This window comes from Talpa europaea (assembly GCF_964194135.1).
Source record: "Talpa europaea genome assembly, chromosome: 1".
Lineage (NCBI taxonomy): Eukaryota > Metazoa > Chordata > Mammalia > Eulipotyphla > Talpidae > Talpa > Talpa europaea.
Window position 1 is genome coordinate 46,379,020 of NC_140073.1, and position 15,232 is coordinate 46,394,251.

The 15,232-nt window shown below is 37.8% G+C and overlaps 1 protein-coding gene across 1 annotated transcript in view; it reads right to left on the reverse strand.

Annotated features, from left to right (window-relative positions):
* C2CD3 (C2 domain containing 3 centriole elongation regulator) overlaps window positions 1-15,232 on the reverse strand; it is a gene marked incomplete at both ends in the record, with an annotated part of 107,652 nt that overhangs the window by 60,474 nt on the left and 31,946 nt on the right. Inside the window, 7 exons of the mRNA XM_084242013.1 lie at window positions 1,093-1,216; window positions 2,480-2,652; window positions 3,853-4,036; window positions 5,431-5,611; window positions 7,919-8,165; window positions 10,018-10,169; window positions 12,594-13,067. Coding sequence (XP_084098139.1) covers window positions 1,093-1,216; window positions 2,480-2,652; window positions 3,853-4,036; window positions 5,431-5,611; window positions 7,919-8,165; window positions 10,018-10,169; window positions 12,594-13,067 — 1,535 coding nt within the window. The remainder of the gene's footprint in view (window positions 1-1,092; window positions 1,217-2,479; window positions 2,653-3,852; window positions 4,037-5,430; window positions 5,612-7,918; window positions 8,166-10,017; window positions 10,170-12,593; window positions 13,068-15,232) is intronic.

Sequence of the window (15,232 nt, forward strand, 5' to 3'; positions counted from 1 at the left end):
CCACTCTGCCTGCTTCATTCTTGAACTCAGGTCTAAACTGAACTAGTTCACAGCAGGAACGGGTCAAAAGCTCTCTTTCTTACTAGGCACCTGCTTTGTGCTAGAGCTATGCTATGCACCGGGGGGGGGGGGGGCAGTAGTTGTTTAGTGACCAGAGGAACTCATAGTCTAGTGGACAAAAACTCACATACGCAAACAACTGAAAACAGAGTGATATGTTCTGTTACCAAGTTATTAATAGAAAAAGGAATAAGCACCAAATCTGTCTATATAAAGGAAGAAATAATGGAAGGTTGCAAAGAAGGTGCAAGTCGTGAATGAAAATAGGAATTTGAAAAAAAAAATAGGAATTTGTTTGGTAGATAAAAGGAAGAGCTTTCAAAGAAGAGAGAAATATGAGCAAAGATCTGAAGGAGGTAAGAAAGGACCAGGCTGATTATACATAGGAAGTGTCCCAGACAGAAGAAACAGCAAGACAAAAGCCCTGAGGGGGAAATGAGCTTGGTATGTTCAAAAGCAAATAAGAAGGCGAGTGGCTGGAGAGAGGAGACTAGCAAGAGGACATGAGGTCGTAATGATAACACAGGGTTAGATCATGTAGAGCATTATAGCTATTTTCAAGAGTCTGTCTTTTACTTTGAATAAGATGGAAAGTCACTGTAGGTTTTAAGGAGACATGTGTCAAGCTCTGACTTAACTTTTTATAGGATCACTGGATTTATTGAGGCCAGACTGAAGGGGAAAAAGGTAGAAAAACAGCAGGTGGTAGACTGAATATGAGATTACGCAGGAGTTGTAATGATTGATCATTACATGATTTGAGGGTATAGCATATGACTATGGGAATAAGTGGTTAAGTAGGGTAGAGGATAAAATTTTTGGACAAGGACAAGGAACTAAGTGCTAATCGTTAAAATACAAAGCTTGCAAATGATTTACTCACTTATATTCTTACACGCTTCGTTAAGAGAAGAAGAAAAAAGTAGAGTTGTGGCTAATGAGCTGGAACAAGAAAGTGTTGCCTGAGTATCACAGAGCATGTGGATTGCAATGGAAAAAGGTTTGCGAATTGCTTTTCCAGTGTGGACTTACTTGGCTGCAGCCTGCAGACCACAGGCTCTGATGATCTGGACTGAGATAGAGACAGTTCTGGCAGCAAGTACTCCCTCTGCTGTCCTTGGAGTACGCCTGTACCTTAGGCCCACATCCAGTAAACCTGAAGAATGAGAACAAAAGGAAAAAAGAGAAAAAGGATGGTTGGAAGAATTTCTGTTCGACCAAATTCCAAAGAAATCCCAAATCAGGAAGGAAGGAAAAGGATAAACATTACAAACCTAATGAACAGTAAGGGGATCTGTTCATGGTCAGAATCACTTTATATTATTGTTGAATCACTAAATATTATTTAGATTGGTAAAGGTGAAACAGAAATTACTATTCTCACTTAACCCAAGATTTTCTAAAATCCCAGTTATTTTTAGAGAATTGAGATGAACTCTAGCCACTCTTCTTTTTTAAACTCTTAAATGGTTTTGGATGGTGTGTTAACATACATCTAAAAGTGTGTGATCCTATACATTTCAATCATACACAGTGCTATAAACCAATAAATACAACATAAATACTGTTACCTCAAAAAAAAAAAAAAAAGCATTTAAAGCCATAAAAAATAAATTTTCAGATACCTTTTTTAGAAATGTATTTTTAAATGTAATTTGCCAGTCATTTACATGTCTATATAACTTTGGGGTTACACTTTTACGCTTCCATATGTGTACATGCTTCACCAAACCTCCCATGTTCCTCCTCCTCTACAGTGAATTCCGAGTTCATAATACCTATATTTTGCCAATCCCACATTTGCTTATATTGCCTGGAAATAAGATTCTCTGAGTATATCTTCATAATATTTAGGTTTTATGCCTTGAGGACTTATTAAAGGCTTACTCAAGTTAAAGTTGAAATGAGGCAAGCCAATGTTTATATAGCCTATGGAACTATGAATTTTCTAAAATTGTATGCAAAATTTGCAATACACAGTTTATGCTCATTTTTCTAAGAGAAGGTAGCTCACAGTTTTCACCAGATTCTTAAAAGGTTAAGTACCACAAAATGTGAAAAATTACTAACTTAGAGGGCCTTCCTGGTGGCCCAAGGGGTTAAGTCTCAGCACTATGAAGCTATTGGAAGCCACTGCAGCACAAGATCGATCCCCAGCCAGGAAGCTAAACCACATGGTGCAGCAGACCTCTCCTGTCTCGCCCGCTGCTCCCCACAGCAGTGTATTTCAGTAGATCCACCTGTTCTGCTTCCCACTGTCTCTGGTGAATCCTCTTACCTCCCTGCACCTCTGGCCTACACCCCAGCTCTTGCATGCATAAATAAAGAGTAAATCTTTTAAAAAAATTACTAATTTAGAAAAAAAGGCATATTTATGTATACTGACTTGAAAAGGAAAGACAAACCAGTCTTCAATTACCTGATGATTGGTTCCTCAGTTCTTTCCTGTTCTCAAGCCTGGGGGTTAAAGGAAGATTAAAGGTCTGTATTCCGAAATCCTCACGGTGCTGCGTGGTGACCATGGCACAGATCCTTGATAATGGCAAGGTTCCTTTGGCGACCATCTGGTCTCTCACTTTAGGATAATAGTATCTGTAAGCCATAAAAGCACAAGCTCTCAGTTTGATGAATTAGGTGGATGAATGATTCAGTCTGTCCCAGGGATCCCCTTTCAGCATCTCGTTATCTTTGTGGCTGTTTTATATTTGTGGTATACAGCTCTGGCCATGTCTGGCTGGATTGACTGCTTGTTACATGGAGGAACCCATAAATTATAACCAATGTTCAGCACAAAGCCCAGCTTCCCACAGATTTTCTGTTTTAAGAATCTACATATGGCTTGGGCCTCTGGTAGTTGTCACTTCTGAGAGCATCCATCCGCAGTAGCAAAAGTGGTTCTAAGTGGAGCAGTTCTAATCTCTTCTGTGGCTTCAGGTTTAAGCCCCTCAAATCTGGAGGGATAATGAATCTATTAGTAGTTACTCTATTTTCTTCTCATGTCAGAACATTCCATTCTTAGATCACAAAGCGGTAAATCAAACTAACTTCCACTTGATTGTATTTAGGAAAAGTTTCTGGAAAATGGCTGGAACTCTTGCTTAGTTCTTTTTTTTTTTCCTTTACATTTTAGAAGGACAGGTTTATTAGGAAAAGAAGGAAAAAAAGAGAGGCACCTGCATAGTCACAGGCAGGCAGGTGAGCTGCATTTAGTTCTGTTCTTGATGCTGTTTTTTTTCCTTTTATTTTTATACACTCTGAGTCATTTTAGTTGGTTCCTTAGGGATGGGATGCAAACGGGGAGGATGAACAAGTATCTAATTTCACTATCTTTCCTAGAAATTTGCCAAATTCTGAGACCTGTTTCACTTTCACAAAAGTTATTCCTTTGGTGGTGGGAAAAATGGATCACATGAAAAATAGCTCTGGACATGGACAGACCAGGTAGGAAGCTATCACAGTAATTTAGGCATGATATGATGAGAACCTGAACTAAAAGAAGCAGAAAAAAGGTGACTGAATCATTTAAGAGACAGAAGTAAAACTGATAGGAACTTCACTTCCACATGTAAATAGTGGTTAAAACTGTAAGACAGAATTGCTCCCAAGAGCCTAACAACTGAACAGATTTTAATATTAAAATCTGGACAGAAGTCACTATCAAGCTCAAATACAAAAACAGGATCAAAGGGGATGTTTAGCTTTCTTAAATTCAACCTAGGCTGGTTAAGGGACAGATGCTCTATAATTTTATACTTCATTCCTAGGCAAAGGATAGGGTTCTCCACACAGTACCTGCACCAGATTTCAAACTGGACTCCGCCACCAGGGACAAGCCCCTGTGCAGAGAAGGCACTGAGTAGGAGTCTTTGCACTGGAATTTCAGCTGGCAACAGGAGAGAGTGATGGTGCTCACTATTAAAGATGGGATCTGGAACACAGAGTGTAGTTGTAGATCTGAAGGGCTTCAGAGTGATTCCTTTGAAAACAAAAGCAATACAGAATAGTCCAAGACATCATTTAGTATTTTTTTTATGTAGTAAACCAGTATGCTGATTCTGGTATTATTCAATTTTATTTTCACAAAACCGTCTTGTGAAGAAAACAAAGCAGATATTATTACTCCTAGTCTCCAGATGGGATGTGGACACCTTGATAAGAGACAGGAAGTCACAGATCTGGAGCCAGGACCTATATCTTCTGACTATGTTACTCCTACCAACATCCATTTCCTCAGCAGCTATGGTTCCCTAAGATCCCACGATAATGCAGAGATAGCTTTGTTGGTAGAAAATGAAAAAGGGTTTCAAATTTTCTATATCCTTGTTAACACTTGTTAAGTCTCTGGTTTTTGTTTGCTAGTTTAAGAAATACTGCCTTCTTACTGGATATGAAGTGGTATCTTGTGGGAGTTTTGTTCTTCATTCCTTAAATGACTAATGATGTTGAGCATCTTTTTATATGCTTACTGACTAACCATTTACATATCTTTGGAGAAATGTCTGTTCAGATTCTATTATTTAATTGGGTTGCCTCTTTAATAATGATTGTAAGGATTTTTTATATATTATGGAAACAAGACCTTTACTTGAACCCCCAATCAATACTGGCAGCGCTTCTGCAGTTATTTGTAGGCATGCTCCGAATGGTAAAAATTGAGTTCATCTCTCTTTCTCATTTCCAGTAGAAGACATACTGCTTTCTTGTTTTAACACTCACAGATGACCAGAAGATGAAGACATTAGGGAGCAGCGCAAGGTAGTGCAAGAAGCTCTGGTTCTGGGGCCAGCTGGATGAGCCTTACTTATTGGAGGTGGGAGAGGGGTGGCTCAGTCCCTTAACACTCGGAACCTCATTTTCTCTTTTCTAAAATAAAAAAAATAAAATAGAATCTACCAGGATTAAGTTGCCTTTAGGATTTAAGATTATGATCTACGTGAGATATATATATATATATATATATATATATGTACATATTTCCCCTAGGAGCAATGGTTCCGTATTCCCTAATTCAGTATACTCAAAAACGTCATAGAACATAACTATGAGAATCAACTGCATGTGTCCTAATGATGAGAACAGGCATGCAATAAAGTAAAATGGGGCCAAATGTAAATAATCTGTGGATTTAGGCAAAGGGTATAGAGATGTTCTTTGTCTAATTTTTGTGATTTTTTTCCCATAAATTTGAAATCATTGCAAAACAAAAAACAGTACAAGAAAAGAAAAATAAAAACTTAGCTATCTCCTGTACTTCCCAGGTAAGATTAGAAATATTCAGGAATACAAAATTGACTCAGGGAAAAGAAAATTCCTCAGTATATCCAAAAAAAGATCCAAACAAGAATGACATGGCCTACTCACCCAACCTACCATTTTCTAGGAACTCAGGTCCTTTGAGCACATTGGATTGTGAGTCTTGAACTGGAAAGTAGTATTGGACATAGCAATCTGCTTCTCCCCAGACAGTTGCCTGAAGAGGGGCTAGTCCTTTAACTTTCTCTACAAGAACCTCAAAGTGGTGTTCCATCAACGCATTTCCTTGGTCCTCCACCTAGTAAATGAAACAGAGGCACTGCTGAGCTTTAAAGCTTAGAAAACTTATGCTTTTCTATGAAGTGTTAAGTACAGATGAAGAAATAAACATAAATACTTGATAAAAAAACAGACACCCAAGTTTCAACATGTATAAATCTCACAATTGCTCACTATAATCAGACCAAGCTGGATTTACTCTAGACCGTGAGACAGGGAGGGTCAGTACTTGAAAATTCATAAATGTAATTCAGTACAATAATGGAACAAAGGAAAAAAAAAAGACTTTCTCAAATGCTAAAAATGCCTTTGATAAAATTCAAAATCTGTTCCTGATTCTAAGTATACCACGAGTAAGAGGCTTTTTCTTTAGTAGGATAACATATATTTGAAGGGAACAGGTATTTACTTTTTTACTTTTAATGAACTTGAGAGTAACACTGAGACTGTTCATTAATGGTAAGGGCTACCAGGGGAGGTAATCAATATACTGTTACTGATGACACTTTTACTAATTACAATAATATACTTATTTACTATGAAACAAGCGCTGTAGTAAGCCTTTCACTATATTAGCTAATTTAACATGCATGGCTAATCACATGCACGGCTACCATGGTTTGAACTCAGGTAGTCTGACTCCAGAGCCAATGTCGTTTGCCTCTATTCTGTACAGTCTTAGCAGACACCAGACAAAAAAATTACTGGGAATTTTCAAAGGGGGAATTCAGGATTCAGATAAGGGTAAGACTGCATGATTTATACATGTTTAACATTTTAAGAATAAATTTGTAACAGAGATTACATTAGTTCTTTCCTTTGCAATCTAAAAATATATTCAGTGATACCTGCTCAAAAACCTTCCTTAGGACAAAAGAAACTTGCAATTTGATTCTCTAGAGAAGAAAAATATAGTCAAAAACAAAGGGAAAAAAAAAAAACCTTCTCCAAATCACAGCAGTTACTCAATTTGGTCATACAGTATCATAGTAATTTAATAATTCAGTTTTGTAGATGCTGAACTGGATGAGGGACATGAGTGTAGGAGGAAAAACAACTATATCTGCTTAACCTTTCAAGGACTTCTTCTGTGCCTATAGTAACATTTTTTAACTTTTAGGATGGAACTGAACATAACCTGAGTCTACACTGCAATGTGAGGGACACATAACACCTAAAAAGACTTGGGAATATTATAAATGACTTTTTTTATTTGTATGTCTATGTAATTTTAAAACAAAACCCTATTATCTATTGATAGATACTAACATCTAATAGAAACAATGAAGTTTAGAGTTCATAATAAATAACAATCTACTAATTGATATTTTCCTAACAGTTCTTTCTCTGCTAGAGACTTTAAGTTTGTTATTCAGATTCAGATTAAGAAACTGATTAAATAAAAAAATTAAATGGTGTGGAGATTAAAATTTGGCTATACTAGTTAAGAGACCAGTGTGAGCTGCAGTAGGACATCATATAGTGGATTCAGAGTCAGAAGGTCTATGTCTGAATCCGAATTTTCTCATTCTTAGCTCTGTGATTCTGGACAAATAAAACAACCTCTTTGATTCTGTTTTGTTACCTGAAAAAGGGAATGACAATGACTTATCTCTTGTAGTCCTAGGAAATAAACATGCCAATGTTCTTTCTCAACTGTACAGCACTGTACAAAACTCACCTTTAAGTTATTAGAAGAAGAGCAAGGAACCTCACAGAAACTTTATAACATTACCTAGTTAAGAAACAAGCAAGATTTTGCTTGCTTATATTTGGGGATCACTCTTCTCCCACCCCTTACTTCTCCTCCAGATTATTATTATTTTTTAATTCAGACTATTTAAGAGCACTTTTAGGTTAAAGCAATTAAGTTAGTAAATTAGAGGATTAAGATTTAGTTGTCCAATTAGATTTTCTTTATAAATCAAGGAGCTCAGAGGGACATGGATATGATTTAACCATGAAAGAAAAACATCAATGATTCTTCTGATCTACAGTAAGCATTGTTCTATATTTGATCTATAGCGAGCATGTTCTTTTGTTGAGTTTTTCACTACTACAGTAAGGATTTGGGGTAATGGTTTCATTAAAACATACAAGATAAAGTAAGATTCATGATACCTAAAATTTGCTGAGAGGAGATCTTAAGTTCATAAGTGTTCTCACCACAAAAAAATAAATAAAAACGAAGTGGTGGTGAAGTGATGGATATTTTAAGCCTGATTCTGGTACCATTACACAACATATAAATCTACCAAAACATAACACTGTATAATTTTAAAATGAGATTATGGTTTTTATATACAATCTAGTATTTAGTCACTACCATAGTGACAGATGCTGTAGATGGCTGGTCCAAGAAATGAGCTGGTCTCGGGCTGAAGGAAGGAAGAGTTCCCTCTTCATTTTTTAATCTTTGTAGTGCCATTATCTGATTCAAAGAACCCATGGCTAAAAAGACTCGTAGACTCCCATTCTGGTGGCCTGAGAACACATCAATCACAGGCATGTAGCTGTCAACAGCAACAACGGGGTACTGTGCATCAAGCAGCAGGCGAGAAATCTTGGGATCTCTAGAGGGAGAGAAATTGTGGATGAGCAAATAAAAATCATCAATCATGTCATGTCATAGAGTTGCTTTGTTTATTACTTAGTTTATTTTCTCAGTTTGTTAAAGGAAGATCTACAACTAGGAAAGTAATTGTGGCTTGAAGAAAAAAAAACATTTTACCCATAATCCATCAAATACAAATTACCAAGCAATACAGTCATGAGGCATCTGAGAGCAAGGAATGTATCTGATTTATCTCTTTATCATCAAGGACCCAAGCCTAGTGTCTGAGGTTGAGAGTATCTCAGTAGAAGCCTGCTGAATTGCATTATTTTATAGCTAGGCAGTATGTGGTCAACTAGAAAAAGTATGGATTTTAGAGTCTGGCATATAAAAATTGGATAATATTACCAGTAACATTTGCTACCTACTGAGCATTTACTATATGACAGGCACTTTTAGAGTTTCTATAATCTTTCCATCACTGCAAAGGTTAATATTAGCCACTGTTAACAGATGAGAACAAGCCCCAATGCTTTTCATTATACCATGTTGAATCTTAGCTCTGCCACTTACTTGCTGTGTGACTCTAAATAATCAATTTAACCTTTCTAAGTCTATTTCCTCATTTGTAAAATCTAGGTACTCAACTTTCATCAAAGGGCTGTTGTTAGGACTAAACTGATATAAATATAAAATAGCAACTAAGATGTTAAGTAGATGGTAAGTGCTTAGTATTGGTAGCTACCACTGTTTTATGCTTTCTCAGCAAAGAATGAGGTAAAATGGAATAAGAACAGAAAGGGAACACTGGACCAGACTGAGATCACAACTTAAAAAAAGGAGGAAAAGGCAAAAGCTGCCAAAGGCATCTGTGATCCCAGCAGTACTCTAGCCTGACCATGCTTTCCAATGTGCACTGTAAGTAGTTAACTGCTCACAGAAGGCTTATTCATTTACTTTCTCACTAGATCCTCACATGTTTTACCAGGGAACCCTTATTTCACAGATGATGAAAAGAAAGTAGGAGAGGTTAAGTCACAGAGGTCCTTCAAAGGACAAGTTTCCTTACTTGTAAAATAGAGGTGATGATAATACTTCATGGGATTATCTCACATGAGATAGTGTCCACAAAGTGTTCCTTGCAAAATGTAAAACATAATAGCATTTAAGAGAGAATCATGAGAAGGTTGTTAGGAAAGAAGTCTGTGTTAAAATAGTTAAATATTAGCACCTTGAACTTAAAAAAAAAAAAAAAAACAAAACAACAGTCTGTACTGAGTATAGAAATGGGCTTCAGATAAGCCAAAACCCCATCTAGGTGTTGGATAGTGATAAGTGAGATTTAGCAATCAAATCTGAAGGTCAAAAGACAATATTCGTTATAGAATTCTTATAAACAGATGATGTGAACATACTAAAATTCTGTGACAGAGCAATAAACTGTTAGTTCTGTTAGGCTGATAACCTCTGGCAGTAGAGCTTTTGGTGAGGAGAGTGGACTCTAGAGTGAGACTCTCTGCATTCTAAGCCTGATTCTACTACTTACAATGAATGTGGCAAGCTATCTAAATTTCCTGTGCTCTGATAACTAATCTATAAAATAGGGGAATATAATTTACCTGACTTAGCGGGCTGCTCTGAGAATTAAAGGACTTGATGTATGTAAGGTTCTTAGCACAGGACCCAAACATGGTAAGCAGTATTTGTAAGACTGTTTTAACATAGGGGAAAAAAACAGTAACCATGGTGAAACTGAGAAATGTCTTCCAAGGAATTATTGAGCAAGTCATGTTTGCAAACCAAAACAATTCTTCTTCAGTCCATACAAAGTTAAAGATGTAAAATAAAGAATACTCCAAAAGATCATTTACTTGAATGACATGTAAAACTGCTGGAGAGGGAGTTTCACCAGCCCGAGCAGCTTGTCCTGTCCTGGGCTCCGCACCTTGTTCCATGTTTCAATTATCATCACGTTGTTCTTAAGCCTTTCCAGGCATTTGGAAGACAGAGAGACAGGAATCACCTAGGGATAGGAATAACCAAAACAAAACAAGACACCTAAGACAGTAGATTAACTTTTAATCAACAAGCATTTACTGTAAGTCTGCAGCATGTTATGCACAATTCTAGAAGCTGAAGACATTAAAATAAAACTCATTCTGTATCTTCAGTCTGAAACAACAGGCTGGCATTAGAGACTGACATATAGGACCAAATATAAAGTGGTATGAGTTCTCTGATGACAAAGCTCATACAGATGGGGCTTTGGGGACACAGAGAAAAGGTTGCAGACATGCTAGTGATGGTGTCTACTAAGCTCATCTGACTCCTTCTAGGACAAAGTATCTCATTTGTAAACCCTTGCTAGGACAGATAGTTTTGAAACAAAGATGGCTACTGCACAGACAAAGGAGCACTTAGACAAAGGGCATCCGACTCATTGGTTGGGTGGTATGGCCTAGCGTGAAAAGCTCTGTCCAATAAGTGGCACGGTAAATAACAAAGTCAAGTATTCATCTGGATTTCTAGGGTAAAATTACTCCAGAATTGACTAACCAGATGGCAGTTGAAGGAGAAAAGTCACAGACAACCAGAGATCAAGAACCAAAACCAGTTCAGTCAAATTAGCAGTAAAATCAAGAATCAAGGGCCCACCAATGTGAAGGAACCCAAGTGCTAGTACAACTGCAACAGCAGAGGAGAGAGAAACCCACTGATGAAACCCATAGAAAGTGAGAGGCAAAAAGGGTGAAACTAGAAATGATTGAAGCCATGACGACAGTAAGATATCAGAATAACAGGGAATGGGAACAGGATTACTTTGTATCATTTAAGAAACGTCAATCATATAAAGTAACCTGAACACATTTCTGCTCAGTGAAAGCAAAAAGGAAAAAACTAACACAACATCCTAACATACAAACAGGGAAATTTCAGAGAGAGCTTCTAGCATGTATAACTCTGTTTCTTAAAGTAAGAGCTAACTAGTGTAAAAATCTCTGCCTAACAGGAGTCATGAAGGCTGAGAGGAAATTCAAGGCAGCAGGAACAGCATATATAAAGACATAGAAGTAGGAAAAGAGGATATTCAGGAAACTCGAAGTAGTGAAATACAGCTAGATTATCTCGTGTGAAGGGAAGAGTCACAGGAATTGAGATGAGAGAAGTACAGTCAGTTCTCAAAGGATCCTAGAGTCCACACTAAGGATTTAAACTCTATACTGAAGGTTCCAAGGATTCACAGAAATGTTATACTAAGTAGGGGAATAAAACAATCAGGTTAGTATTTTGGGAAAACTATTCTCCTTGTTGCACAGAGGAAAGTCTCTACCTGAACAGTCTGAAGGCTATTTGGAATGAGAGGGAGGGCCTGAATAAAAGCAGTGTCAGTGAGGTGGAGGTAAGAGTATAATTCTTGGGGTAATTAAGTTTCCAGCATCTATCAGACTTGATAAATAATTATGTAAGAAAGACTCAAGGACAACTTTCAGGTTCTGCTTGGGTTTCTGAGTAATTTTGACTTAGGGTGGACAGGAGGAGGAAGAAAAGATTTGGAAGGAATAATAATTCAGATGTCAACAAATTTGATTTCCTTTTTTTATTTACAAATCTTTATTGAGCATGTGTAATATGTCAGACATTGTGTTAGGTGCCAAGTGTAACATGCTTTTGAGACATCCAGGTGGTGACAATCAGCAGGCAGCTAAATAAAGAGATCTGAAACTTGAGGGAAATGTCTGGTGTATGTAAGTGTGATTTAGAAGTTATCTTCATAAAAATGATAGCTGAAGCTATGGGAATAGATTTGGTTAGCCATGAGGAAAAGAGGGTTGGTTTGGAACTGTTGAGGATAGAGTAATCAAGAGAAGCACGATACTTAAAGGCAAGAGAAAGGGAGAAATATTGGGGTCACCACTCTGCTTTTCTTTTGTGGTCAATGACCAGAAATGAACAGTTGTCCAGTCAGGAGGAAAGTAACAGAAGTGAGTTATAAAAACTCAGAAGAAAAATCATTTAAACAATAGCATTAACTTCTACAGAGAAATCAAATATGATGAACATTAAAATAAGCAGAGGAATAAATGAGAGAAAAATAAAAAATAAAGACTGGAGATACAGAAAAGCAAGGGGGTGGGGGGAGATGAAGGTCCTAGAGGAAGCAGAAAGGAATAGAACTTGGAACTCAGGCAAAAGAGAGTGGGAAATCATATCAACTGAGATGGGACAGAAGAAAATGCACACAAAAAGATATAAAATGTTGGCATATCTTTTCCTCTTCTCATCTAATAGTAGGACTGGCTCTATATACCAGATAATTACAAAGGCCTCTCTCAGCCTGAACATTCTATATTTCGTTTACAATGAAATTGCAATTTGGGAAACATATTGCCTCCCACCCCCAGATATCCCAAATAGAAACAGAATGTTAAGCCATTTAAAAAGTTACCTGAGAGAAGTTAAAGACTGGTTGTGTTGTGCCCCACGCAATGACAGATCTGGTTACTTCCTCAGTGCTGAAGAGTTTGCAATTAAAATAGATATTGCATGGCAGCTGTTTCTCAGAGTCTCCAGTAATGAAATCTTTCCCATCTGGCACCATCAACAGCACATGCAACAACAAAGTACTTTCTTTTGTTGACCCAGTTGTGTGATGTACTAAATTGTGGGAAGCTGGCACATCCATGAAGGGTGAAGGGTCTGGCACAACAGGGCTTGATGACTTTGGGGTAGGGAGTATCAAATTCTCTGCTTTCTTTACAGTTTCTTCATGAATTTGATTTAGTATCTGTGGATTTTTGATACTGGTAACAGGCTGACCAGGTTCTGATAGAGCACAAAGTGGGGTATGTCTGGCACTGCTACTTAACTTAGAATTGAAGCCACTGAAATCTTTGTTATCCAGAACAAGCTCCACAGTTACCTATAAAACACAAAAGAAGATAGCTAGTAAGAATGTCTTCTAGAATCAGAATCAGAATTTTGCAGCTAGGAGCAGTATCAGATAGGAAATAAATTAACACATCCTCAAATACTGTAATAGTGAGAACACTAATAGACTGCATATACATTACCTTACCAGGATTAAGAAAAGCTAAGCAGACGATTTATCAATAATAAAAGATGAGCTTGTATTATTGCCACATTTGTGCCAAAAAATAAGGAAATACTCAAAAAAGGATGGAGACATATTGAAAGCACACAGAATCTAGTTGGAGGGCTTCCCACTGGCCAAATTTAAGACAATTTGAGACTCAAAAAGAGTAATACAGTAATGGATTATAATCTATTGAATAATGTAAGAATCTAAAGTCTGCATCAATGTAAATATGGGAGAAGGGGCAACTCTTCAGTACAGTAGAATGCCAGGTAATATTGCACAGGGCATGGAGGAGTTAGAAAATCATCACCTTACATAGAACACGGTAATGTATCAGTGGAGTGAAGATAAGATTTATCCCAGATATAAGGAAGCTTTTAGCATCTATTGGACTTGGTGAATACTGCAGGAAAATCCCCATAAAGGACATTCTACGAACGATCTGGCTTTATATTTCAAAAACAGCAGCAGGCTGGAAGACAAAGAAGGGCTGCAGAACTTTTTTTTTTTTAAAGATTTATTTATTTATTGATTTATACAAGCACTGGGTACAGTCAGAAGCGTGGGAGGGTGAGAGAACTCACCAGAGCCAGAGCGGGGAACAGAACAGGCAGACTGATGAAATACACTGCTGAGGGGAGCAGCAGGCCAGACAGGAGAGGTCTGTCGAGCCATGTGGGACCCTCGCCAGCGGCCGGGGATAGAACCAGCGCTGCAGAGGCTGTGGGCAGCTTCACAGCCCAGCGCTCAACCGCTGTGCCACCAGGGGAGGCCCTGCAGAACTATTTTAAACTAAAGGAGATTAGAGAGGTGACAATTAAAAGCATGGATGATCTTGAACTGCAAAAAATTGATATAAAGGGATGTACTGATAGAAGCCATGACCACAGCAAGATATCAGAAGGGCAGAGAAGTGGAACAGGGTTGTATCCATTTAAGAAACTCCAATCGTAAGGTAACCTGAGCACATTCCTGCTCACTGAAACCAAAAAGGATAAAACTAACACAACATCCTAACCTACAAATAGGGAAATTTCAGAGAGAGCTTCTAGGATGAAATAACTCTGTTTCTTAAAGTTAAGCAAGAGTTAACTAGTGCAAAAATCTCTGCCTAACAGGATTCATGAAGGCTGAGAGGAAATACAAGGCAGCGGGAACAGCACAACTAAAGACACAGAGGTAGGAAAAAATGATATTCAGGAAACTCTTTAGTAGAGGAATATAGCTGGATTATTTTGTGTGAAGGGAAGAGTGACAGGAGTTGAGATTGGAGAAGTACAGACAAAGAGTTCTCAGAGGATCATAGAGTCCAAACTAAGGATTTGAACTTTATCCTGAGGGCTCTAGGGATTGGTGAAATCTGGGCACAACTGGTGAAATCTGAGTATGCATTATAAATAGAATATAGTATCAATATTAATTTGATTTTCATAACTGTACAGAGTTATGGCCTAGGGAATACACACAAGAATTTAGGGGGAAAGAGACAATATCTGTAACATTCTCTAATAGTTCAGGAAAAAGTGTGTGTGTGTGTGTGTGTGTGTGTGTGTGTGTATGTAGAGGGGCTAAGAGAAACAGAGAGGAAGAAAGGAGAAAGACAGAGGGAAGAAGTAGACAATTATAAAGCAAATGTGACAAATGTTAATAATGGTGAGTCTAAGGCCTCCCTGTGGCATGGGGGTTAAAGCCATAGTGCTATCAAGCTATCCGCAGCCACTGCAGCATGAGTTTGATCCCCGGCCAGGGAGCTGACCCACGTATGGCACAGCAGACCTTTCCTGTCTCACCCGCTGTTCCCCTCAGCAGTGTATTTCAGTCAATCTGCCTGTTGTACTCCCCACTCTGTTGCTGGTGAATCCTCTCACCCCCCTGCACCTCTGGCCTACACCCCAGTTCTTGTATGCATAAATAAATAAATCTTTAAAAAACAAAAAAAAATATTGGTGAGTCTAGGTAAAAAGTATGTGAGCTCTTTGTCCTACTTT